The 26457-nt window shown below is 38.7% G+C and overlaps 1 protein-coding gene across 1 annotated transcript; it reads left to right on the top strand.

The window, feature by feature from the left end:
- The first annotated feature begins 641 nt into the window (after positions 1 to 641).
- LOC108673080 (protein KIAA0100) lies at positions 642 to 25776 on the top strand. Its single transcript, XM_018160860.2, has 40 exons — positions 642 to 882; positions 2290 to 2416; positions 2732 to 2827; positions 3059 to 3250; positions 3656 to 3784; positions 4103 to 4396; positions 4651 to 4956; positions 5321 to 5447; positions 6089 to 6204; positions 6707 to 6835; positions 7353 to 8251; positions 8521 to 8687; positions 8888 to 9018; positions 9605 to 9800; positions 9970 to 10867; positions 11281 to 11447; positions 12347 to 12511; positions 12751 to 13043; positions 13358 to 13459; positions 13786 to 13919; positions 14116 to 14254; positions 14539 to 14620; positions 15241 to 15341; positions 15699 to 15941; positions 16144 to 16302; positions 16583 to 16771; positions 16952 to 17168; positions 17545 to 17754; positions 18303 to 18472; positions 19997 to 20194; positions 20478 to 20635; positions 21064 to 21181; positions 21499 to 21618; positions 21857 to 21963; positions 22216 to 22363; positions 22609 to 22702; positions 22838 to 23010; positions 23201 to 23413; positions 24264 to 24365; positions 24956 to 25776. The coding sequence occupies exons 1-40, from the start codon at positions 830 to 832 to the stop codon at positions 25004 to 25006; spliced, it is 7713 nt and encodes a 2570-aa protein (XP_018016349.1). The 5' UTR covers positions 642 to 829; the 3' UTR covers positions 25007 to 25776.
- The last annotated feature ends 681 nt before the right edge of the window (positions 25777 to 26457 follow it).

Below are 26457 nucleotides of genomic sequence, written 5' to 3'. Positions count from 1 at the left end.
TTCATTGTCTGTGAGTTCATTGTCTGCTAATGCAAAAGCTACATGAAATGAGATGTATAGGCGCACCGGAAAGCTTGAGTACCTCCCACCTCTGTTGCTTGCTGAAAACTGATGTTGTGAGTTTGACAGGGGCATACCTCGCTGCCGACATGTGGAGCAGTTCAATCCATGGTTAAAGTTGATACATGGTTTGCTAAATGACCTACCTAATTATTATAGATCAAAAAAGCTGAAATATTATTGATCCAACACCAAGAATAGATCTCAGTTGAAGAGTATCTTGACAGACAAAGCTGTGAGATTTGTGGTTATTTTTTATGAAGGTTATTATAAAAGGGTGTTTTCCCATGAACCTGTGGCGATTAGGGTTAAGCAAAGTAAAATTGGAGCAGCGAGTTGCATGTTCGAGACCACAATGAGCTGTGGATATTCTACAATGTTAAGAATCGGCCACAGCCCTAGGACCTAATAAATGCTGGAACCACTACATTACAGTATTACTTATTATTATATTGAATCTGACTGAATTTAAGATGATTGAATAAAAAAATTAAAAGATTAATGAATTGATAAATCAAATTATCAAGACCACTTTGCAGATTATATTGCAATTAAACAATTTCTTCTCCAGGATGTTTACAGAGAGTGGTGTCTAAGGCCATTAGGCCATTAATGAGGAGTTTTCAGATGATCTATTAGTATTACAGCAATGCTTATTAGCATTTGGCTATTGCACAGCCTGATTTACTCCACAGATTCCCTTTACTCTATTAGATTGTAAATGCTCTAATTTCATAGAAACTTTCCCTCAAGAAATAAATGTATCAAAATGTTATTCTTTATTCCTCTTGCAATTGTGCTATTGTACTATGCACTGACCAGGTAAGACTATAATATAGGAAGAATTACTTCATATTGTTGGTTTACTGCTTCATATTTGTTGCCATTCTAATGGCCTTTGCTTAACTCATTCTGAAAAAATAGAAAAAAATTGTACATATTTGTTAATGATTTTTACAAGACATTTATGAAACTGCAATTGTTTTTAATTATACCCATTATTTTTTAAAAATTATGACTTATTTTCCAGATTGATTCATAGCATCACATTTTGAGTCACTTTGTAGTTGGTAATTTTGTATATTCGAGTTGACTTATTTTGTTCAAATCTGAAAGCTTGGAGGTCTTTATGCCCACCTCTGTAGTAAGGGAAAAAACGTTTTGTAGATCAACTGTCAAAAATAGATTCATAGATGGCAATTTGGTATGGATTGGAATTTCCCTACTTATTGCAAAAGTGAAAAAAATTTCAATCCATTTGAAATATATGGCAGTGCAATTGTGCTCTTATGTTAACAATATAATAAGAGTTAATTCATCTAACAAGAGTAAGGCAGCTCCAAAAATTTCAGAAAAGCTCTTAATTTTGCTCTATAGGTAGACATACTCCATCCCTGAATAAGGTTTGAACCCTACAGTTACACTCAAAAATAAGTTCTAAGCAGTTGCTCAGGATTGACTGAAAATTTATAGGGAAAAGGCATCATTATATTTTCTTGTTTAAATAAAAACTCTCAGAGTGATTTATGATTCGTATGGTATATGAATGGGCTGACAAATGGAACTACAGTGCTCAGCAATTAATGCAATGTATGGCTATAAAAATCAATGCACTGAATGTAAAAAGCGGTTAACACTATAAGTATAGTGTCTCTTGATTGTGATAAGTTCTGTATGTACAATTTGATAATTGATGAATTTCAAACATATGTACTCTGTTTTACCTGACAAACAAACTTATTTTCTTTATTGAATTATTTATGTATATATATTCTATACAGTAGTCATCACAATTTTGGTAACCATCTTGTGCAGACCAGCCTTGCTGCTCAGTTTACAAGTCAATAAGTTTATTATAACTAGCGACATTTTAGCTATTATTATTTAAAAAAGATTTCATTCAAAATAAATGATTTGCATGGTGATGAGAGTAGGGCTAATCCTTTGGCTGATGAGAGTTGGGGTAATCTGATAGGTTCTTCAACTTCAACATATTAACAGTTTTGATATTTTTAAATAAAAAATAAAGTTAGTCTCTCCATCCAATGATAGCCATCTTCTTTGTCCTATCTATTTATTTCTTGATGTATAGTTCTTGAACAGATTTTGTTCATGATCTGTAATATTTAGACATATTTTCATTCTATTCTCTATCAATAATACGAGTAAAAGTTGTTAATTTAATTTATATATATCCTGAATTTATAGTAGGTATATTTTTTCTAATAGGCTCATAGTATGGCTGGTGGCATACTTCATCATGAGGTGCTACAATATCAAGATACAAATTTGCAGCATCTCCCTGCTTCACTTCTGCTTCAAGGATCTGCTCATTGAAAAAGGACCCATAGCCATTGTAAGTGTAGGTAATATAGTTATATGTAGGTACTGTATATATACTTGGATTATTTCTCTCTGCTTTAATATGTAATTATATTGAAAATCAATATTTATTAGTCAGATTTCAATCTTGCCTCAGACTCTTTTGCAAGGGACTGAATTATTTGTTCAAAAATATAACTAATGGCTTTTGTTTGGCACTAGATCATAAATACAGTTCTTATTTCTGTATTTCAACTTAGAAAAATGTGTTTTATCAATTTCCTATTCATAGAATTTATTAAGAGTTATGTGTTTTTAAGTTATCATGTGATCTTTTGTAATCCTCTAGAAAATTGATCGAGTAGGAGCAGCTAGCAGCCTCTTCAATCAAGATGAACGGAAGATATTTGCACTGAAGCTTTATGATGTTCGCATTGAAAAAAGAGTAAGTAGTTGAGAAAGATTTTCATATGTTTTATTTGGTCTCAGTGAGACTTGTACATATATGACAATTTTGCATTTTTTTTTTGTGGTGGTATTAATATTCTTCTTGTCAAATAAAAAATACCTCCAATGAAAATGTTTTTTTCTGCAGTTGTCATTTTTGAGGCATTGGTTAATTGAATATTTTTTTTCTATCCATTCTTCTATTGATTGTGAATGCACCTTTTTGCAGGCTTGCAATGAAGAACATCAGAGTGATTCATCAAGCAAGAAAGACTTAAAAGAAAACTCATTGCCTGAAGAGCCAGTGCTTGGCTTGGTTGATGAAGACGAGTGGCACGAGGCATTCACTGAAGCGCTCGTGCCTGATCTGCCAGCTCCGCGTCTGTTTAAAATCTCAGCCTCTGTTGTTACTTTAGCTCAGGTTTGATTAATTCACTGAAACTGTTTAGATATATTTCTACATTAATATTCTTCATAGTAGGTACGGTACTTACTTAAATATATGTTATGTACTAATTATGTAAAGAACTCAATTCCGAAAATTTCACCCAGAAAAGAATGTAAACTTCATCCCATAAGTTAATTGTATTTTCAATCTTTTTTTTTTAATTTGTGTTATTTCTTACATCATAAGCCTTTTGAGTTTGTTATGAAAAATTAGTATGCCAAAAATGTATTCACTGATTTTTTTTAATATCATGTCCTAAAAAATTATATATACAAGTGTTCTTAGAATTGTTTAGTTTTAATTTTATATGATATTCAATGGAAAAATTTAGAATCAATACTTGGTTTCTTCAATAAAGCAACAAATGAAACTGTGCAGTTTTTTGGTGTGCGGCTGCTGAACGTGAGCTTGATGTTCCTGAGAGACACCTGGCCTGGCTGTCTGCTGCACGCCACGGCAGAGAGGCTGGAGATCGAGGCAGCAACTCTCAATCAAACAAATGTTGCTGTTAGTTTGTCAGATCGCAATTAAACGTTCAAATATGTCTAAAAATTGTTTAATTAGTTTAAATCTGGAGCTGCTTTTCATCTGTAGATGTTGAGACTAATGCATATAAGGTTACGTGTGATTCATTCATTATTCATTTACTGAAGCATCAATAAGTGAAAGATGTGCAGTATATTGATTTTTCAATGGCTGAGAAATTTTATCAAATCTTATTCATTTAGTAATCACAAAATCTTTTGAAATATTTTATTTTATTGAGAAATAATTCAGACTCTTGAATCTTCTTTACTCATTTTGTTTTTTTTTTTCGTTGAGCAGCTATCAGTGAGTGTTCATAATTGTCATGTCAAGATGCTTCAACCATCCGCTGAGAAACATGTGCAACAAAAACTCACAAATGACATTAGGAGTGAAGTTGTTCCTCCTGCTCGCCCTGATGACGACATCAAAGAACAGAGTGACAAGAGCCGAGTTTTTGCATCAGTTCTCGGGTCATTATATGGCGGTCGAAACAACAATGATTCTAGGACCCATGATCCTTCACTACTTGAGTGCTCCTTCTCGTCCAAGTTTTATGTTCAAGTTGATGCTGAGCACCATGCTTATATGGAGGTAAGATATGGCATTTTGAATTCATCTTTCTTGAAAATTTTCCTATTCAATCTATCTCTATAAAGTGCTATTTCATCTATCTTTGATTAGCATAACTATTCCAAAGTGCTTAATGTTGATTGAGACTTGAAAAAAAACAATAAATTTATAAAGTTGAAATAATAATGTTGTTCTGATGAGAATATGGTTCCTCACGATCTTATTGGATAGATTTGACATTTACACTAACTTTCACTTATATTTCTTCCCTCCAGACAGTGAGCCTGGAGCTGAAAACAGTAAAGTTGGACGTCAGAGATCGTCTATTTGTGTTCATGCAAGACCGCACGGCTGCCTACAGAAGTGCACGTGCTGCCACAAAGACGACTTCCTCTCCTCTCCAGCAAAATGGGGGAGATGCTGCTGGCTCTGTTTTCTTCAGTGTTTCTGACGATACAAATTATTCAGCAAGAGAACAATTGTTGGGGTTACAAGACCTCACTGAGACCCCCACCAGCATTGCAACAGCTGTTCCTGCTGTATCGCGCTTTCTCTCTATTTACTGGCATCTTGTACCTCAGGTGATTCAAATCTATTGTTTTTAATACGGTATCACAGAAATACTTCACATTTTTAACGCACTTTCTCATTTATAGAAAAAATGCGCCATTGTGCTCGTCATGTCCGTCCGTCTGTCTGTCCGTCTGTGACCACGTTTTCGTCGACGAGAAAATGCACTCTCTGTCACTCACTGCAGTGAATACTGAGTTATATTTTTTATATTTGTGTTTGATATTGATGTGTATAGAGCACAATGAGAAAGAGTGCTCTATGCAAATGAAAACGTGAAATTTTTTGTTGATCATGAAACACCAGATCAAAAAAAAAACATTCTCAACTAAATGCTATTAGAGTGAAACTTACTCTCTGTTGTTCTCTGTCTAGAACGTAAATTTGAGCCTTGAGGATGTGTCTATGAACGTCACCTCGCACCCCACACGCAGCAACGTCTTGGCTCAAATGTCCAGTCTACAGTTCACTCTTCGTATACCTCGCGCTCCACATACCTTGCGTGAGTTTCTGAAGCTTCACAGGAGTTTGAAACCATAATATAAGTTGACTGCAACAACTTATTGGTATATTGGTAACTAGACTGAGGTGTCACATAACTAACTCGTTCGTCGTTTTCATTCTGATACAAGTTTTCATTCTTTATCCATTAAACATAGTAGATATACAAGACGAGAGTTGAAAAATAAATCCATGCCGGTATGTGATTCACAGTTATAAAAGAGGGATAGTGTAATATTGCGTGCAGTTTAATTATAAAATAAGGTTCTTGTTGATAGTGTGGCATGAATGAGTAAATTTCAGAAAGCGTTTAGTGTGTTTGTGCAAGGTAATTGTATGAAGTTTCATTGTTACATTTATTTAATAATAAATTTTAGCCACGAATATAGGAAATATTATTACAATTATATTAGTTGGGTTCAAAAGAATTTGGTTTCAATGTTTAAATGACTGAGAATACAATTAAACGATAAGGCCACTAAAGTTTCAAGCCAAAATGGCAAGCCTGATGTTCGTTTCAAGCATACTAGTTTTTCAGACTAATCTTTACAATACAAACTGAGCTAATCTGAATGCTAGTGTTCAGTAGAAGCTTCACGCTACAAATGAGATAAGGATGCATTTTCCCTTGCGGTGTCACAGAAGCGACGCCTGCACTCTTGCCTGAGGTGTACAGCAGCTTCAGCATGGATGGAGTGCAGCTAAACTCCTCTCACCACTCCTTCCTGTCACTGCGCACTCTCAGATCCGATTCATCAGTGAGTGCTTTACATCATCACTTCAGCTCTACTCCTCTCACCGCTCATTCATGTTACTGTGCACTCTCATAAACTCATCAGTGAGTGCTTTACATCATCACTTCAGCTCTACTCCTCTCACCACTCATTCATGTCACTGTGCACTCTCATAAACTCATCAGTGAGTGCTTTATCTCATCACTTCAGCTCTACTCCTCTCACCACTCCTTCCTGTTACTATGCACTCTCTCATCCGACTCATCAGTGAGTGCTTTATCTCATCCCTTATGTCATTCGGAAATTCCAGGAATGTTTGGTCAGAAGACAGCAGCTTCAGTAGTTTCTTGATTTGTTAATTTAAAAATGAATTTGTCATATAAATACATTCAAGTTCTTGTATTCAAACTGAAAATTCGTTTATAATTCCAATTATATATAATAGTGAGCGTTGTACTTCATAATGTCTAAGATATTCTTGCAACGGACAGTTCAGGCAGTGGTGCCTTATTTTTGTTCCTTGTAGCACCTTGGCCGGCGTGCTGTGTGTGGTGCAGAGCTTCACTCCTTCTTGTATTGGTTTGACCACCGAGACCTCTCAGTGTTCCTGCCCTACCTCAGCTGCCTCCTAAACTCCGCGGCCCCTCCGAAGCCTGTCAGTCAAACAATACCGTATAACATAATAAAAATAGACTATATTTCTTATATGACTATATTATATAGTCTTGACTATTATATAGTCACGACCTCTGCTTAGATGCTGACCGCTAGTAAAGGTTTTGACTCTACACCGAATGCGGATAAAGTAAAAGGTTTTCTGTGCCATTCAAGTTTAAAATAAGACAAAAATTCGTATCATCAACAAGCGTCAATAATTCTGAAATTCGATGTACAAAAAAATTATGAACTCTTCGGCAGTGGCATCTCAGTTGTAAACATTTGGTTCTAGGATCTTGAGTTAGTTAGACTGACCGTTGAAAATAAAATATTTTTATAAATTAAGATTCTTTGTTACTGCTTAAAAATGAAAGTACTGCAGCTGTTATATAACAACTGCTTAACCCGTAGGTAACTCTTGCAAAGGTTTCGAATTCCAGTGGATGCAATGAGCACTTACATACCTAGTATTTTCTTCGGTTATTTGTTTTTAAATATGAATGTTTCATGTTCAGGCTCCTGAAAGAAAAGACCAGAAGAAACTAGTTCCCCTACTACGTGCCTGCTGCGACAGCGTGCACCTGGTAGTAGAACTCCGCGATATCGGAGTGGGTGTTAAACTTCCCTCTGGTCCTCCACTGCTGCTGTCGCTCCTACACGGTTCCTTGGACACCGGCACAGGGGACTTCGTGCTGGAAGCGTTCACATCGCAGCTGGGCCGCGAGTGCTGTTGCTTGAGGCCGCTGCGGCTGCTAGAATGTTATTGCGAAGCGGCCAACAATTGCACCACTGGCCGCTGCCCTCCTGCTAGACGCCACTCAGGCGGGGGGGAACTGAAACAATCACCGGATCCTGTTATAGAAACTCGGCACAGGCGCAGTGTTGGTCACGCTGGTCGTGAGAAGGTCACCTCATCGCTGCTAGGGCAGTATGGTACTCAGAACTACCTTCTAAGCCTGACGGATCTAATGGATTATACTAATGTAGGGAACCGAGCCCAGGCTCCATACGATGAACTGCAATTGTTAGCTCAACTCAGAGGCGGTGACCATCAAGAACGTCATATTTGGGGCAGTCCTGTGTCTCTTGGACTTTGCTGCGTCCACTTCAGTCCAGGCTCTGTTTTTCACGAAGCTCCTCATGCAGATATTATCGACATGTTTGAAGGGAATAAGAATTTTATGGATTCTAGTCGCTCGTCTGATGGATGTCGACAACGATATTTCTCCAGAGGAGAGTCAGGAGTTGGGAGCTTCAGCTCGAGTTTCCAAAGACACCGTTCAAGTCAGTCACTTATCAATGATCCTGCTGTCACGGAGCAACATACACACGATAACGTCACTAACGTTCATCTTGATCACCTACAGCTTGAGTGGAGCCCTTCGCTTGCCAACTTCATGTGCGCAGTTCTCAGGTGAGCTCGCACTTTAACGACATTCTGGCAGGTTAACGATAGGATTTTTTAATTAGTGTATGCTCTTTATTAATTATGTTATTAATTGTATATACCTAATCTAATTTACGAACTCTTTCTACAATATTTCCATTTGAGTTGTACAACGACTGCCTTTTTCCTTTTCTAAAAACACAATAGTTGCTCCGGGATCTTTTTCTTGTTCCTCCTTTACATTGATTTTAACTTTCTTTTTCTGCCCTTTTTATTTATGGAACTTTCTACTGCAGTTACGCCGTGGAGGTAAAGCAGTTCTTGGGGCTAAAGCCCTCGCCCCAGCCCTCGCACTCGTCACCTAAACCTGATTCTCCTGTGACGTCATCTCATATTGAGAGCCTGAAAAGCCTCACGCTCGACTGCTCCAGCATCAATATCTTCGCACACACCAAATACGACCGTATGTGTAGATTTGATGCTAGCCCAAGTCACTAATTGTGTCACAGAAAAACGACATGCGTAGTACACATTTTTTTTTTCACGGTGAACCGATTCATTTGTCATAAATTACTAAATAGTGAATATTATTTATTTTTGTTATATTATTATGAAAGCTGGAGAATTCATGAGGAAACTTCAGAAAACTTTCATTTTTTCTAGAATCCCTGATGCTGCGATGCGACAGTGTGCGCTCAGCTCGCCGCAGCACCGCGCTGTTCCACGGCCTGAAGCTCATACAGTTTGTGCCACAGAAAAAGCCTTTTCATTGTGAAGATGCCGCCAGCATTAAGGTCATTACTCGCTTTATGGTTTTCTGGACGCTATACCGTACTTAGTCAATAAACCTAATTGAATGTTTGGTTCTTAAGTTGGAAAACTTAATGTCCCACTTTTTTTGCTCCATTTATGAAATTTAGCTTAAAATCTCTAAACTGATAATTAAAATTTATTGACTGGCTCAATTTTTATCATGTTATTTTCGTTTTGTATGCGCTGTGATTTCGTGAGCAGTTTTTGTGTACTGTCTCTTTGTCAGTTTAATTAGGTTGTGTGTTGAAAATTTTCATATCCTTTCTATCGACTTCCATTAACCATACATTTTCCAGTCGCACTTATATTGGCATGGCTAATTTTTATATTTGTTTTTTATTTATATATTTTATATTATTTTTTTCTCAATTTATATTGGCAGGGCTAATTTTTATATAAAGTGGTTAAAAGTTACACAAATAGGGGTGTCGAAATAAGAATTTCTTTTGAAGATATACCTACGGTGTTTCCCATTGCTATTTTTCTCAGATCTTACCTAACTATGATGTGGGAAATTTCCCATTGCTAATTTTGTCAGCACCTTAGCTAACTATGATGTTTGTGCAGTGCGGGTTGGTGGTAGCAGACGTGGGCGTGCTGAGCGTCGTGCTGAGTGAGGGCGACACGCTGCTGGAGGTGAGGAACGAGTGCTCGCTGCACTGGTGGCCTGCTACACACCTCACGCTCTTTGCTGTCTTCATGGATCTCAAGGAGTTGAGTTCCAGTCTGCGCTCCAACCACACCTGGACAATTTCCCCAACATGTGAGTTGTAGAGGTCATCAAGAGTATTTTTAAATTATTAATGACTTGTTAAGTGGAGCAAACGTTCAACGGTGATTGTGAAAAATTCAGACAGTTTAAGAAATTTTGCATTTTTACAATGAAGAGGCTAGTTTTATAGTTTAAATATTTCTTAATTTGATTTTTCCAGCACAAGTTGAGTCTCCCACTAAGCCAAAAACAGAGCTGCGACTGCAGGTTCTTGCTAAGAGTCCAGTGAGTTTGCGGCTAACTCTATCAGAACGTCACGAGGCTCGCTTGAGTGTAGTTGGCTTCACGTTTCTCACCGCCAAAGGTCTTACTTGCATCCAAGCATCTCTTTTGGACCTTGATCTTGACCAGCACAAAATTATGAGCGTCACTGATGGCAAGCTCGTCTCTTCCTTCAAATCCTCTGAGCTGCGTAACGAGAGACAAGCTTTTCCTGAGCTGGAGCAGCCAATAAACAAGGCTTGGCGTCTCACCATCGCGATTTGGAAGGTCACATTTCCTTATGAGTTCGATTTTGCAGAGGCATTCCATGAAGACTTCTTGTGTCTAGTAAAGTGGCTTAAAACGGTCCACAAGAACACAAAAAAAGTCAGCAGTCCTGTTGAGGCGAGCTTCGTTAACTCGCCAACTATTGGTAAATCCACCACCTCAAACGAGAAGAAGTTACCTCCTGACATAATCGTGAAGGTGACGGAGTGGGTCGTGAGTGTCGAGGACGATCCTTTTGAAGTGAAGCTCCGTTATAATTACGAGCTAATGGAGGACGAATACCAGGAGAGTTGCAAGCGAAAGAAAGCTTTTAACGCTCGGATAAATGACTTGCAGCGCTCAGGGGCTTTTCTCACTTCCAACAAAATTGAAGAGCTTCACAAGAGCCTCAAAGAAAAGGACTCGGAGACATACATCAAACGGTCAAAGCAGATGTACGAGTCAACGCCCGTGCGCAGTCCACTCTTTACGTGGGTTGTGAAGGATCTTGTTGGTTTTGCTTTGGCAGATCCATCTTTCGATGGAAAGGAAAATATCCTTCGCAACATGGAGGAAATTGATTCGTGCCCGTAAGTTAATAGGTATATGTTTGATTTCCTGCAATTTAAAATTGTAGATTAATAAAATGCTGCTTTTACCTACCTATAGTTCAAGGATGCGCGTCATATTTTATCGCACTTGATGCTAGTGTAAATGTCTTTACGAAGATTTCGACTTTAATCCTCACTATTGATATAAAATCTTCATTTTATAGCGAGCTACGTTTTGCCGATCTTATTAGTGCATGTTTTTAAAATTTATTGTTTTCGTTGTAGCAAATTAATTTTGAGTTCTCATCATTATTAATTGATAACGATTAATTAATAATAATTGAGTAATTATTTAACAATTGATTGCAAATTTTACGGATATTTTTCGCGGTCTAATCCTTGTTTCCATGTTATTTGTTTCATTAACAATAATTAAAATTTAATATTACCAGGAACGGGGACGAGGAGTTCAGCACCCTGTGGTGCAGGATGCTGAGCGCCTCGGTGGGCCTGTGGCAGCTCAGACTGAGGGACTACCCGCAGCCTCTGCTCGACGTGTCTGCCCTCGAGATGTGGGGGCGCCTCGTGTGTGGCGAGCAGTGCGCTCCTCACAAGAGAGGTGCTTAATAACTGTTGATTGTGGTAACTGGTGGCTCAGTTCATGGCCAACTCCTTTAATAACTGGGGATTGTTGTTAAAGAAGCTTAGCTTCTGGCCAACTCAGTCATTCATCAAATTCTGTTTGATAAATGAGTACCTGACTTGCCTAGAGTGTCGTGTTGTGTAATGCAAACAAAATAGTTCTGGGGGGTCTTCAAGCCGGTGATGGTCGTAGAGTACCTGTAGCCTGAAAACTGACCCTACCAACCTTCCTCTCTAGTCGCCCACACTGGGATGGACAATTACAACAACAATTACAACAACAACGTGGCAGCTAGATTTGCAGTTGGTGTGGGTTTGGGCAAGTACTTAAGTTGGTTTGGTTTTTTCTTCTGAGACGATCAGTGTAGATCGTCCTAACGCACACCACAGTAATGTTTGTTCCCCCGAGAAGTTAGACAAATTTATGACGTGAAAATGACCATGTTAACAATGCGTACGACCAAAATTAGAACAGCAGTGGTTTGGATCCCATTCTCAAACATCTAACTGCCATAATAAGTTATGCTATTTGATTTTGTCACGTCACTTGGTGGCGCAACTATATTCGAACTGCCAAGCTGCACCCCGTCACCTCAATCTTGGATTACGTACTATAAGGTTAACACAATAAATTACGTGATGCTGATTCCATCGTATGTGTTAAAAATTTTTCATCCTAGAACTCCTGACGCCGCTGCAGATATAGAATAGGTGCGACACACATGATTGAATGTGCATTCAATTTCTTGGAGGAATCAGTCTTGTATAATGGACATAAGCCATTTTTCTTTGACTGATTTCTTTATGCGTTCACTTCAGTGAATTTATCAGCCCTTGAATTTTCCTTTTTAGGCAAAATTGTTTATTGCATTGCAGGTGAGCGAACTGTAGTGCTGCCGCTGCCTGCGCCGTGGCACGATGGCAAAGTCAAGCGATGCCTGGCACCTCGCAAATTCTATCACGACTTCACCTGGGAGGCTCGCACCTTCATCCTAGCCTACGGCCCTTGCTGGGAACCTGCTATGTCACAATTCAGTTTAGGTGAGCGGCGACTGGGTCGAAGAATCTTTTGGTATCACTTTATAAATAAATCTGGTTTCAATTCAAAGTTACGCCAAAATAAATTCCAGTATTGAATGCACGATTCGTTACATAAAGTATTTTTTCGTCTCCGGCAATTTTATAATGAATCGATAATCTTTCAAAGTGAATGCCTAACAAGAATTACATATATGGCGGTCATTTACTTCAGTTTGAAATTATTTTCGTTACCTACACAGCCATGTCGCTTGTGACGAGTCGCTCTGTGGACCCATCCCTGCCGCTGCCCTGGTGGGATAAGGTCCGTCTTCTCCTACACGGCCGTCTGCTCCTGCTCGCCCAGAACTTCACCCTGAAGCTGCACGCCTCGCTAGACCCGTACAACACAACTGAGGAGATGGAGCTCACCTGGACCGACCTTACCATGGACTGGGTTAATGCTAAGCTCGACTTCTCTGGTGACTTGAATGTGTTCGTGCGCACGGCTTCCAAGTACGACGATGCCAGACTGCTGCGCATGCCCAATCTCAGAGTGAGTGGCATGCAGTGTCGTCACTCTCTCCTAATAGATTTTACGTTTGTATTGACTTACGTAACACCAATTTAAGCTTTTTTACTTGGTGTAACGGCATTATTTATCTTTAGTTAAGGAAAACTCCTGATGAAATCATTACTTCCCCATTTGATGTGCCGCATTTATATGAAATTTATTCTGCTTATAATTTGTTTATACGGCCGCGTCCACCTGGTGATTTTTTTTTCTTTGCATGCATGGGTTTCCATGACATATATCTTAGCTCCTAAGAAGGTGTTAACAGTTATCTCAAGCTCAGTTATTTTTTTCAGCTGGAGCTGAAGTTGCGCTGGATTTGTTTGGGCGATCCTAACGACCACCATGCAGTGATTCTCTGTGCACCAGACAAGCTGCCTGAATACTCCAGTAACCAAGTAAGGCATTTCTCTTTACTCGCTCGCTGACGTCGTGATCTCAGGTTTAAATATTCCTAACCTGGCTGACATTAACTTTAATTTGTTTAAGGGTCAAATCACTGTGCTATTATTTGCTAAGGTAGACTGAGTTAACTTATCTTCAAACCCGCTTGCACAATTAAGTCTATCATATATAGGTCTAATGCAAATAAAAAAATTACCTTCTTCCGTTTCCTTGTGTGATTATCAATTGAAAGTGTTTTTTTCTAAATGTCCAGCATCATTCATTGTTGCTTGATGCTCGTTCACTAATAAATTCCTGTATTTTGTTCTGACTTGTGCAGGAGCATGACTCGTATCGCTCATTCCGCAGCCGTAACCTGGATATTAACATTAACTTGGAGACACGTCCGCTGGTGCGGGACAACGTGGTCGTTAACCCTGTCATCGAGATGCTCTTCTATGGCAGCACACTCAGGTTTGATGCTTGCAACCTGATGAGGTTTTAAAAAGAATCATCTTGACAAAGTTGAAGTGCAAGTACTCGAAATAGATTTAAATTCTTGTGAAGAGATAGAATATTTGGTAGACTAATCATAGCCTCGGAAATTGGTATTTTTTATGCCATTAATTTACGGGTAGCTGATGACCTCTTTATTTTACTGTACACGCAGGTGGTTTGAGAATCTAAAGTTCATTTTGAGCGGCGTAACACGACCAATAAGGAGGGGCAAAGTATTCAACAACACGGCTCCCCGCAAACCGCAGCTGTCGCGCCACTACCGCAACATTCACCTCGCCTTGGCCTTGCAGGTTTGATTTTTTTCTTGTATTATTCTTGTATTGTTTTTGGATTTTTGTTGCATTATTCATCGATTTCTAATGTATCAATATCGGTTGTAAATAATTTGTTCCTGATGAGCCATGCATATTTTCAACATTATTGCCTCAATACAATATCCTTGTTTATTGCAGACATGTTGAACGTTATACAGACATGTTGAATCGTGTACATGTTACAAGAGAATTATCTTCAATGATGATCACCCGTTGTTATGATGGATTTGTTATCATACGATCATGTTTATTTTTTTTAGAGGTTTGATGTGCGCTACTGGTTGTCGGTGGGCGTAAAGAAAGGCTTCCATCTGAGTGGCGAGCGTCTCTCTCTCAGCTCTGGTGAGTGCTGTTAAACCCGTATTATTATATTAACCCTCTACCGTCTAACATAAGTAACCAGAGCAATATTGACACAAGCCTACTTCCCAAGAAAGATACGTTGCTAGTGAGCGCAAAATGACTTGCATTGAAGGTTGCCGCCACGTACGACAACTTTAAAATATTCTCTGTTGCGTACAAACGTCCTCAGGTTGCTACACTCAATACTTTACTTATAATTTAAGTTGAAAGTTATGTTCCCGGAGAGTGACATACAGCGGTAGAGGGTTAAAAGTGTTAGATGCATGGCCAGCAATTAATTATGGAAATTATTGACATTCATTTGAGAGACCTGATGATAATAAACGAAATTTACATACTCGTATTTCAAGTACCTACCTAATTCATCAATTATCAGAAGTACTTTTAAGACAACAATTTTTCTTAGAATAGAAAACTGTCGGCATAATTTTACCTGATTGATACCTCACCACTTACAAATAAGACTCTATCCACCTTATGGTTAAACTCAAACTACCCCGAATTTAGGATTAAACTCAAACTTAAAATGTATTTTATTTGCGTACACCTTGTAAAATGGGCCGTGGATCTAATAGTATGCTCCCCGATCTGTTCAACAGAACATAGTCGCGCGCTCACACCCCGGAATTCTGGGCTGAGGCAACGCTCCCTGTCTCGCTGGTCTGTTGTCTACCTCAATACAGAGCTGCTTCAGGCCCAGGTGAGGATATTTTTTACTCTAACTGCCTAATTATTTTGCTTAGAGTATTGATACAAGACTGTTATTTAGCTTTTTTATTATTATTATTTATTTATTTAGCTATATATTATTATTTTTATTTATGAGACATTATCTCGCGGTTAGAATCTCTGAGTTTATATGTTAAAAGTTTACTTTTAACCGTCGGATTGTTGTGAGCTCGTCAATTTATTGGCTATCATCCATAACTCTGCGAATATGTTTGTTTACTTAGAAAGGAGTTGAAAGACGGATGATATAATTTTTGTGGTGTACCATGGTAAAATTATACAAAATAGCCAACTTGCTGTTTGCCACTCGAATTTATTTTGTTGTCAGGTTTGGCTTCAAAGTGTCCTGACCGAAGAAGAACCCTCGGTGGAATCATATGAAAATGAGGAGACCGCCTCCAAAACTGACGGCAAAAAGTCAGTTCCTGATCAGCCGGACGGACAAGCAGGCCACAAGACGAGACCTGATAGCAAAGGATCGTCCAAGCGCGACGATGCTAACAAAACTGGCGATAATCACGACGCCGGTGCTGCCAAGAAAGAGTCTGATCAAGAGAGCACGAGGCGCAAAGTATTACTTTAAATACGCATTTTACTTCTAGTTATTTTATATTTATCATGTACCTTCATTTTGATGTAAAGGCTGTTGTAATGCTGCACTATATTTAGCATTCTAATAATTGTACGTTCATGCGAAGGCTGTTGCAATGCTTGACAATATTTAGCATGAAGTTTAAACCTCTTCAGTCGCCCCATCATTTGTTTTGACTCAGGTCGGTCCCACTCAGCCTCCTCAAGTCGAGAAGTTCTATTTCCTGCACGTCACCAAAGTCGCCTACATGCACGAGACGCTCTCTGCCGACCACCCCTACATGAGCAGCGGGCCCGCCACGGAGACCCCGCAGCACAGGCTCGTTGTGCATCACCTCAAGGTTATAACTTGACCTGGGTCCCCATAAGTTCTGACCTTATTCTACTTCGGTAAACTAAATTATTTTGTAGTTTAAATAGCGGAAATTCGAAACTTTAATTATGACTCAATAGTCTGAAGTTTTTAGCTCGCTAAGAAAAGAATTGCAACAATTTGTATGCGTAATATCTTTTACAGAATAATATCTAAGATTATCAACACTGTTCCAGTGGATCTTTTCTATCGATTGCATTTTAATAGTGTATTTGCAGCACTCGTACAGTAATAGTTATCACTCTCAGGGTGCATGGACGACACACAACCGCGACATCGTCTTGGCGCTCTACGACTCGTGGACCAAGAGCCGTCAGCTGAAGCACAACCTGAGACCCGATGTCCTGCAGAGCTTCTCTGGCGCCGCGCGCAACGCCCGCAGCGCTGCTGACCGGGCGCAGCCTGTGCTCAACGCCGCCTCTCCTTCATCTTTGCATGTCTGTTTTACAGACATCTTTGACTGTTAAATTGTTCGGTTTTGTGACAATAGCAAAATTGTAATCAGGCCTCTTCTTTATATTGAGGCCGTTTGGTGTGTTTAAGTTGCTCAATAAAAGAATACAGATACTAATAATTTTTTTGACTTCTAGGAATCAAACTCTTGATTGTCTCTACAGACGCCCTCTGGCCTAGAAGCAACTCCCTCGCCTCTGTCACGGCTGCAGTCAGGCACGGGTGCTGATCTGCTGCACCAGCTCATCAAGGAGGCCGAGAACAACTTCGTGGCGTACTCTGAAGACTGCAGCAACACGTCCGAGCAGCCCAGGGAGTCGAACACACTGCACGGTGTGACTGACTGTACCATGGATGATGTCGTCTGCAAGCGATGGCTCAGTGAGTGTCAAATTGATAATATTATATAGATTATCATCCCTGAACTGCTGATTCTTGGCTTGGTCCTTAACATGACGTGTCTTTCGCAGAGATCATCTGTTAATCAGAAACAGTTTTATGTTTTAGTGTCTCAATGCTTATATTGAATTGAATTTTCGTACTCATATAGCTTAACCTACAATTTCTTCAAAATAAAAAATTATTGCATATGAATTATTATCAAAGTTAAAGCGGCAATTCTGGAAACTTAATTATCATTTATTAGATTGAAAAGAAAAGTTGAGCCCAAACAAATCATTAGAATGATTCCTCAATGGTTTGATGATTCTTTGACTATTTTTTACAGTATCCTGAGATTACTAAATAATCATTGCAGTTGAGTTGGTGAACTCGCAAGTGTTGCTGAAAGGCTGCGAGACGCAAGGCTACGTAATTTTAAGTGCCGCGAAGAGTCAAGTTATTCAGCGCATCCATCGCCCCGCGTGGCGCCAGCAGACGCTCAACAGCAAGACCACTTGGTACGGCTCCCTGGAGTGCATGCAGTACTACGCTACTGTCAGCCCCAGCCGCTCACAGACGCAGATGGGTCAGTTCTTTCTCATCTCTACCTTAATATGGTTCCCCTAGTTTCCCCTGGAAATAACTGCTAGAAATAAGGTTCCCGCATAGCTCAATCTGAAGAGCTAGAGTAGCAACTACGGCCACTGAACTAACTAACTAAGGTTCCCGCAAGAATCCTACATATTAGTATGTGTTACCAATGAGCATTATTTCCTATAATCAGTATTGAGATCAACATTATTTCGAGTATGAATTTTGGATCATTTTCTAAAGCAGTATTGATGTTCGTGTATTTAGAGAAAAGTCCTTCATACAGCTAGAAAAACTAAATTCTTAATAAGTTCCAAATAAATTGCATTTTTATAAACCAAACTTGTATTATTAATGATGAGAACGATAATTACAATAAATATGGGTTAGTTATTGTAATTATTGTTAAGAACAACATTAATAACAATAAATCATCCATATTTATTATCGAAATAATGTTATTGTTATTAATGTTTAGGGCAACATAAATAATCAATAATGTTAATAATGTTGTTCTCGAGATAATTTCGAGTGCCGTTGCAGCTGACAATATTCTGTGGCTGAGCGTGGCGAATATTGAGGAGCGTGGAGATGCACACGAGCCTCTGGACCTCACGGACATCGTGGGCAGCAACCAGTGCGCGGGTGGCGTGGTCACTGACACGGTCGGGGGCGCGCAGCTCGATAAGTCGGGACATTGCCACGACATGCAGGTGATTAGGACCTGCATGCTACATTAGTGATTAATATGCAGGTAATTGCCGTAGGTTATTGTATGAATGTATGAATGACGAGCATGCAGATGATTACTTATATGATGCAGGTAATTATTACGGGCATGCTACCTTGCTGATTGTAGGTCACCGTTACCTACCCCTTGGCAGTTACCTACATGTAGGTAACTGCCGTAGGTACTTATATAAATGTATCTAATGAGCATGCAAGTGATTACCTGTGTGTTATAATCAACGTCACTGATTATAACACAATCCGCAATCAACGGTCACTGTCTGTGATGTATGCCGTGAGATTCGTTTATTAAAACTGTGTAACAAGCGTGTTAGTTGCTCACATTCAGGATGAACGGACGAACACAACCCAATTATTTCCTTAAAATTCAATGAGATTTTTTAAAGAAATCAATTTCAGAAATTCTATGCTGCTACAGTCTTCCTTAAATTACTAAGATTATTTGATAAGGCTTATTCATGTAATTCTGTGTTGGCGATGTCCGCCTCATAACATTCGATTTCATGGGGGGATGGAAAAGATCGACGATTAATCATCGTAATTTGCTACTGCAAGGTTTCAATTATTGAGATTATATTAAATTGAGAGTGGAGAACAGAACGTGACTTTGAGGGATCTTTACTACACAACATAGGTTACTAGTATATTGTAATAGTGATAGCACTGCTCCATTAATTTCGTGTTCCAGGTATTGAATAGTCGTGCATGTGTGGCTATACGTCTTCTTTAATATTTTATCTGCAGCTGCAAAGGATCGCGTATCTATATGTACTGTAATGAATGATAGTACCGCTCCACTAATTTTGTGTTTTGGATTTTGACTGGTCGTATGTGAAGTTAAACGTCGCCTTCCTTAATATTTTATGTGCAGTTGCAAAGGATCGCGTATCTATATTTACTGTAATGAATGATAGCACTGCTCTATTACTGTTTTGTTTTGAATTTTGACTGGTCGTTTGCGAAATTAAATATCGCCTTCTTTAATATTTTATGTACAGTTGCAAAGGATCGTGTATCTATTCATGTATATTGTAATCAATATGAATGAAAGCACTGCTGCAATAGTTTGATGTTTTATATTTTGGCTGGTCGTTTACGAAATTAAACGACCTCCTTTAATCATTTATGTGCAGCTGCAAAGGATCGTGTATCTATATATATTCCCACCAGGCAAGCGAAATTGAATCAACGCTGAAATAAACGTAGTTTTATTAGAATCAACGTGGATTAAAGGTTGTTTCAATGTCGTTTGCCTCGTGGGTTGTAATGAATGATGGCACCGCTCCATTAGTGTTTTGTTTTGGGTTTTGACTGGTCCTTAGCGAAGTTTAACGTCGCCTTCTTTAATATTTTATGTGCAGTTGCAAAGGATAGCGTATCTATATTTACTGTAATGAATGATAGCACTGCTCTATTACTGTTTTCTTTTGCATTTTGACTGGTCGTTTGCGAAGTTTAACGTCGCCTTCCTAATATTTTATGTGCAGTTGCAAAGAATCGTGTCGCGTTGTCGCTGCGAGTTCTACTATGTGTGCTACGGCGAGCTGGGCATGGAGCCCGAGCTGCTGGGCGAGGTGCAGCCTCCGCCGCCCAACACTGATGAGCTCTGGGGCGACCACAGAGATCCTACTGACACTTTCACTCTGATGCATCACGACCTCTGCATCAGCACCAACTCTTTGCAGGTGATTCCTCGCTCTTGTTTCAGAGAATTTCATGCAGTTTCTATTTTTGGTTTGAACTACGGTGTTTTGTTATGTTGTTTCAATAATATTTTTACTAATACGGGTAAACTGATCGTAATATCAGATTTACGATCGGCATGCAAAATGTATTATAAAATATAAAAAATTTATTAAAAAAACCATATTCAAATATATATTTAAAAATACATCCGAATATATTCTAAGTTTCAATTTGAATACACTTTGAGTTATTTTGATTAATTATCATGCGTAACATCGTCAGTACAACATGGTGGTGGACATCCTGAACAAGCTTCTTCTCTACGTGGACCCTGTCAAGAAGGCGGCGAGTTCAGCGCTCGCCAGGATGCGGTTCCAACTGCAGCTCAGCTCTGGTGATGACCAGAAGAAACCTATCGTCAAGCTCCAGAACCAACTCAGGTCAGCCAGTATGACCAGGGCCTATACTTTCAAAAAAAAGTAAGAGATCGTAAGTTCATCAGCCAATCATAGACGACCTTTCACCAATCATAGACCAGAAATTAAAGCGTAAGTACTTACGTTCACTTACCGAGTTTTGAAAGTATGGCCCCTGACCTTAAGCAAAGCGATCGTATTTGGTGATATACCATGTATGTCTTACTTGGAGCACTAACTGTACAAGAAATTGCAGGAAAAATCAGCACCTAGCAAATGCTATATTTCAGCTGTCTGAAAGCGAATATTGCTAGCAGCATTATTAATGAGACGTTCTATTTTAGTTTCATTCCCTGAAAAACCTCTAACCACTTGGACTTCTAACCTTGCTTGCTTCAACCCCGCTGTTACCTACCATAGATATTTTTGTACGGAATTATAACCATTTGCAGGAACCATTTACTGCAATTACGTGCGCTGGAGAAGGACGTGTACCTCGTACAGCGTGCCCTGGACCGCGATCCTCAGCACGACCCTCTGCTCAGAGAAATGGAGATCCTCAACAAGCGGGTAGATCCAGCCGAGGTCTTCTTCGTCTTACAACATTATTGAGTCGTATTTGTAGCAAGTGCAAGCTTATGTAATTTCAGCTCAAATTCATATTTAAATTTCAAGTTCAACATTGAATGGCATGTAGCAAGGTTTGTCAAGAAAAAATATGATGTTGAGCTAATATTATTTCTATTAGGCCGAGTAGTGAACATAAAATTTCTCATCTCCGGGCAAAAAAGTATAGCAGATAATGTGTTGATTGTTATGCACGCTGCGTTTTAGTTTTTGGTTACATGCTCTGAACTCTCACATTTAAAAGCCTTTTCAACTGGCAGGTTGTGTCTTGCAAAGAACGTCTCTCTAGTCTCAGTCAGGAACTTGCGATCAGAATTCATTGCTACAACGAGTCGCTGCTGCGAGCCAACCATAAAATGTCCATGGCTCAGGGAGACAAGGTCAGTATTGCCTTTACGAAGGTCGTATAACAATAACTACAATATTCCTAGTTCATATCAATTACTTTTAATTGCAATTTTTTTGCTGGTTTTTCTGAAAGTGATTTGGATAAGAAATTCCCTTCTGCCTCTTACTCGACTTCTAATCGGTATTGTTTAGTGAATATTCCGTGCCTGAGAAAACGCTTATAAAACTAAGCTCAAGTACAGTTTACTCTACAAAGCTAATCTTCGTCAGGTTACAACCATCAGAATAAACGAAGTGTTCTTCCGGAAAGCTCAGTGGCGCCTCACGGAAGACGATGGACAGCTGGGCATTTCTGAAGTGGCTCTTTCCAATTTCTTGTGAGTTCAGTCATTTTTTACCTACTAAGTTTATATGATTTGGTCTCGGTACTAACAGTCAATGGCGTCAGTTTCCACGTTCTAAAATCTTCATAATTTATTTCCCCTTGAAATTTATGAAAGATCATGGCAGGAAGCTTGGAAATATCGTGCTTGGCCAGCTGAGGCTTATGTTATCAGTGAACGAATACCTATATCAACATAAACCGAATGTTTTATTTTTGAGTAACTTCAGACATTTTCTGTGCCCAGGTACACTAAGAAGACGAATTCAGACGACAGCGGTGAACATTTACTCGAGCTTGGCTACGTCAACATGAAGAACTTGCTGCCCAACCAGGCCTACAGGGATGTGCTAGCCCCCACCACCCTCACCAGCGCATGTCCCCTCGACAGACAGGTACCTACCAGAGATGAGTTTCGATATTTTTTACGTGGCGTAGAAATATTCATTATGTATGCCAACATTTTACGTTGTAAAGCCTTATTGACAATGGTCACCAGAAAATGCCATGTGGGATGCAAGTTTCGTTTAAAGAAATAAAAAGGAAAAGTTTTACGATAGATTCTCAACTTTTTTGGTATTCTTATGGACATCATCGTTTTGCTGTCTGTTCTATGATTGTCGTTCCAATTTGTCCTCAGAAAACGTTGCGGATATTCTGTCGAGAGAAGCCTCCTTGTGGTGGCATCTCCGTTATCGACCACTTTGAGATCAACGTCGTACCGCTCGATATTTGTAAGTGACGCACTGCAACTTGTGTCAATATTATTTTCTCTTTCACCTCCGTCCAGTGTAAAATTTTACCTAAGAAGTAGACTATGTTTTTAAACTATAGTATACTCTTTATTTGACCTCTTCATTCTTCTACAGCTTTGACTTATCAGTTCTACAAGACGATTCTGAAATTTTGCTTCCCTGACAACGTGGTGGTGGTCGAAGAATCAGAAAGCAGGAGGCGTCAGTTGGCGCGTCGGGCTGCTAGAGCCAACAAGGACTCGCACTTCTATGTCAAGCTTCAGAAAGATGATGTCGAAATCATGAAGGTATTTATAATCACGAGTTGATATCTATTAGCTACCTCTATGTTTGGTCGCCATGTTTTTCTTTAATCTTAGAAAGTAATCTTATACTGTGGATGAGTGTGGAAGGAAGCCTTAATTTTTTAAAACAACTGGCACAAGAAAACCAAACCTTGATTGTATACGAAGCCTAAAAACCTCTTTACTCTTTCAGCAAAGAGCCGAGCAGAACAAAATGTTCGTTTACATCAAGATTCCTGAGCTGAAGATTCGCCTAAGTTACAAGGGGATGAAGGAAAAGAACTTGACAGACGTGACGAACTTCAGGCTCGTGGTGCCGTCGCTGGAGTACCACAACGTCACGTGGACGTGGCTCGACTTTCTCAACGGACTTAAGGAGCACTGCAAGAGTGCGCTCGTGCCGCAGGTATGCTTCATGCTGCGTTTGGCTACATCTATAAACTACGTTTCCAATGGCAGTTAATAATATATTAGCTAATTAACTAACGTATATAACGGCAGTTAAAAATATATAAGAAAATCAACTCACGTATATAACGGCAGCTAATAATACATTAGATAATCAACTAACGTATATAAAGGTCGTTACCGAGCTGTGAGATACGATTCACATTGACGGCTTGTCAGCGTATTCTATGTAGGTTTGACTAGTTGTATCCTGACGTTAACTTTAGTTACCGCGGCTTGCATGCCGTCGATGACGGGCTATGGATCCGCAGACGAAGTGTTGGATCCTGATGAGATCCTTGCGCTGCTTTTTATAGTTTCAATTGTTTAACAAAGATGCTACTATTTCAAAGTTTGTCTTTAAATTCAAGAGAAAACATTTCAAATTAATCACAAAATTTCTCCACGATTTTTACGTAGTGGGTCATTTTTGAAAGTTTCCACGGATCTTTCAACGCATGAATTAAAAAAAAGCTTTGGATCGTTGAGATCTCATTGTAATGATGACAAGGAGAAGCATGATAGGTGAGAAGGTGTTGATAAAATTCTTGGTGTAAATACGGTCATTAATGCGCAGGTAATTGGAATTATTATCTAGTTTGAAGTATTTTCTGGTGATTATATTTGCACAGTGCGTGCTTGTGAACGCTCTAGAGAGCTGCGTGAGGTGGCTGCACTGACTCTGGTTTATTTCTGTGCAGTCTAGTTTGAAGTATTTTCTGGTGATTATATTTGCACAGTGCGTGCTTGAGAACATTATAGAGAGCTGCGTGAGGTGGCTGCGCTGACTCTGGTTTGTTTCTGTGCAGGTCATAAAGATCAAGCTGAACGTGCTGAACAAAGGAACCGACGCCACGGCTGAGCTCAACGAAGAGGCTAAAGCCAGGCTGCTCCTTGGCGACCGCCATCTGGTCAGATAAAATATTTCTATTCATCATCATAAAATATTTCTCATCATCCCACCATATGTATTAAATATATATACTGGTATTATAAATGTATACATATAATTATACTTACTGGTATAATAACATTAGTATTCAATATATATATACTGGTATTATAAATGTATACATATAATCATAATTACTGGTATAATAATGTTTTTCATCCATTTTGCTTAATCGGTTTGAAAATCGTTAGTATGCCATTTGACAGCGATGCTCCTCATGTCAAGTCCAACCGGCAAGTTTTGTATATTTGTTGTTGTGTATTCTTTCTTCAATGCTGGAAGTCGTGAGCTCTTCAAACATTCGACGCAATAAGGTCATCTGATGATTATGCTTTTATTACATACTTCAAACGATCATCTTTCTGATATGTTGACCAAATCGAGGATATATTCGTAATAATCACTAATTCCATTTTACGTATATCTGTATTCAAGTCTTATTAAGTATTCATTGCCATGCGTTTGAATTATGCTCTAATTTAATCGATTTATCATAATTCTTGTTATAATTATGCATTATTATTAATTGTGTATTAATATCTATTTCAGCCTTCTACCGCACGCACGTCCAAGAAAAGTTTGTTCAAGTTCAAGAAGTAACGCATTGGATGAATTCCGTCATGTCTTCATTGACAGGAGTCTCATAGTTAGAGTTACGAAAACTTTCATCTATTCGATATTGTTAGTGCTCGTTTTAAAATATTCTTTCACCGAAACATTTTGTCCTAAAACTTTATTCCGATCTCTGGCAATGAAATTTGTTCTGGTGTTCCGTGAGTATTTTTTTTTTATGATTTATGACCGTTCATGCTGCACGAGCCAAAGTTTATGCATTCCACATTTAATTTTTATGCCCATTATGTTCATATGAATAATTTCAAGACATTTCTTCGTATCTTTGTATTCAGGAAAATTTCAGTGTTCATCTCTTTTCCGACTTCTGTTTGTTTCTCGTCTGTATTTACTTCGCCTTGCTGCTCAACTAGCGAGTCATTACCACGATCTCTTTTATTCAACGAAACTTGTACATGACATTTTTATTTCTGTGTTCTATTCTATGCTGGACGGAAAGATTACTTTGTCCTGTCAGGATGCTTACGATTACATGATGGAGGTTATCATGTCAGAACTACTATTATTACAATAATTTTAAACCTTCTGCAAGCTATAGTCTTTCTGAGGACGTACTTTACATTAGTTATGTGCTTAGGTATTGGTGACCTTATAAACAGGCATAGCTACCTATATAGGAGGAAAGTGTTTCAGAGAGTGAATTAGTTCGTTACGCGTATCGGTGGCACTCACGTTTCTTGCTCTTATTAAATCATATTATAATATCTTATTATCAAAATGAAATGTTTATTTTTTACCACACTTCTCTTTAACTTCAATTCTTGTTGTCTGTCTGCTACAAATCTTATAATCGATATTTAACACAAAATGTAAAAAAATATAATTTATTTTTAATACATAAAAATAAAATAGAAATTCATTGTATATGTTTTACATCGGAGAAATCGGCCTCTTTAGAAGTGTGGTATTTAAAAGGTACTCTTTTAAACGCATATCATTGTGAATGTTATTACTAATTCAATGAGGTTTGTTCAAGTGCGTGCAATATGTATGGTGATACATTGTAGACATGTATGCTGCGTAGCTCCTCTTATTCTGCTCTATCATCGTACGCTAGCTCTTGATTTAGTTCAAATACTGCGTAAGATCCTGTGTTCGTTACTTATTCTCTTAGCTTAAGATATTTAAACGAGTAAAATGGTCTCATGCTTAGAATGCTGCTTAACTATATCTGCTTTCAATGTGGATTAAGTATTGTGATTTTGAGGACAGTACTTAGGTTGATTATGTTATTGCTACTTAGTGCCTTGACTGTGATATTTCCTACTTCGAAGTTACTCCGAATATAAATACTATATCGTCAGTACAATGTTAATCATTTATTCCTTTTTTTCGAATGAGTGTACTCGAAAAGAATACCACAATTAATGAACGTGAGTGTTTTTCCGATCGATCGTTTCTCGTTATATTCTTTCGAT

Source organism: Hyalella azteca, unplaced genomic scaffold (genome assembly GCF_000764305.2).
Source record: "Hyalella azteca isolate HAZT.00-mixed unplaced genomic scaffold, Hazt_2.0.2 contig4363, whole genome shotgun sequence".
In the NCBI taxonomy this organism is placed as follows: domain Eukaryota; kingdom Metazoa; phylum Arthropoda; class Malacostraca; order Amphipoda; family Hyalellidae; genus Hyalella; species Hyalella azteca.
This window is presented reverse-complemented; position numbering and strand designations above follow the sequence as displayed.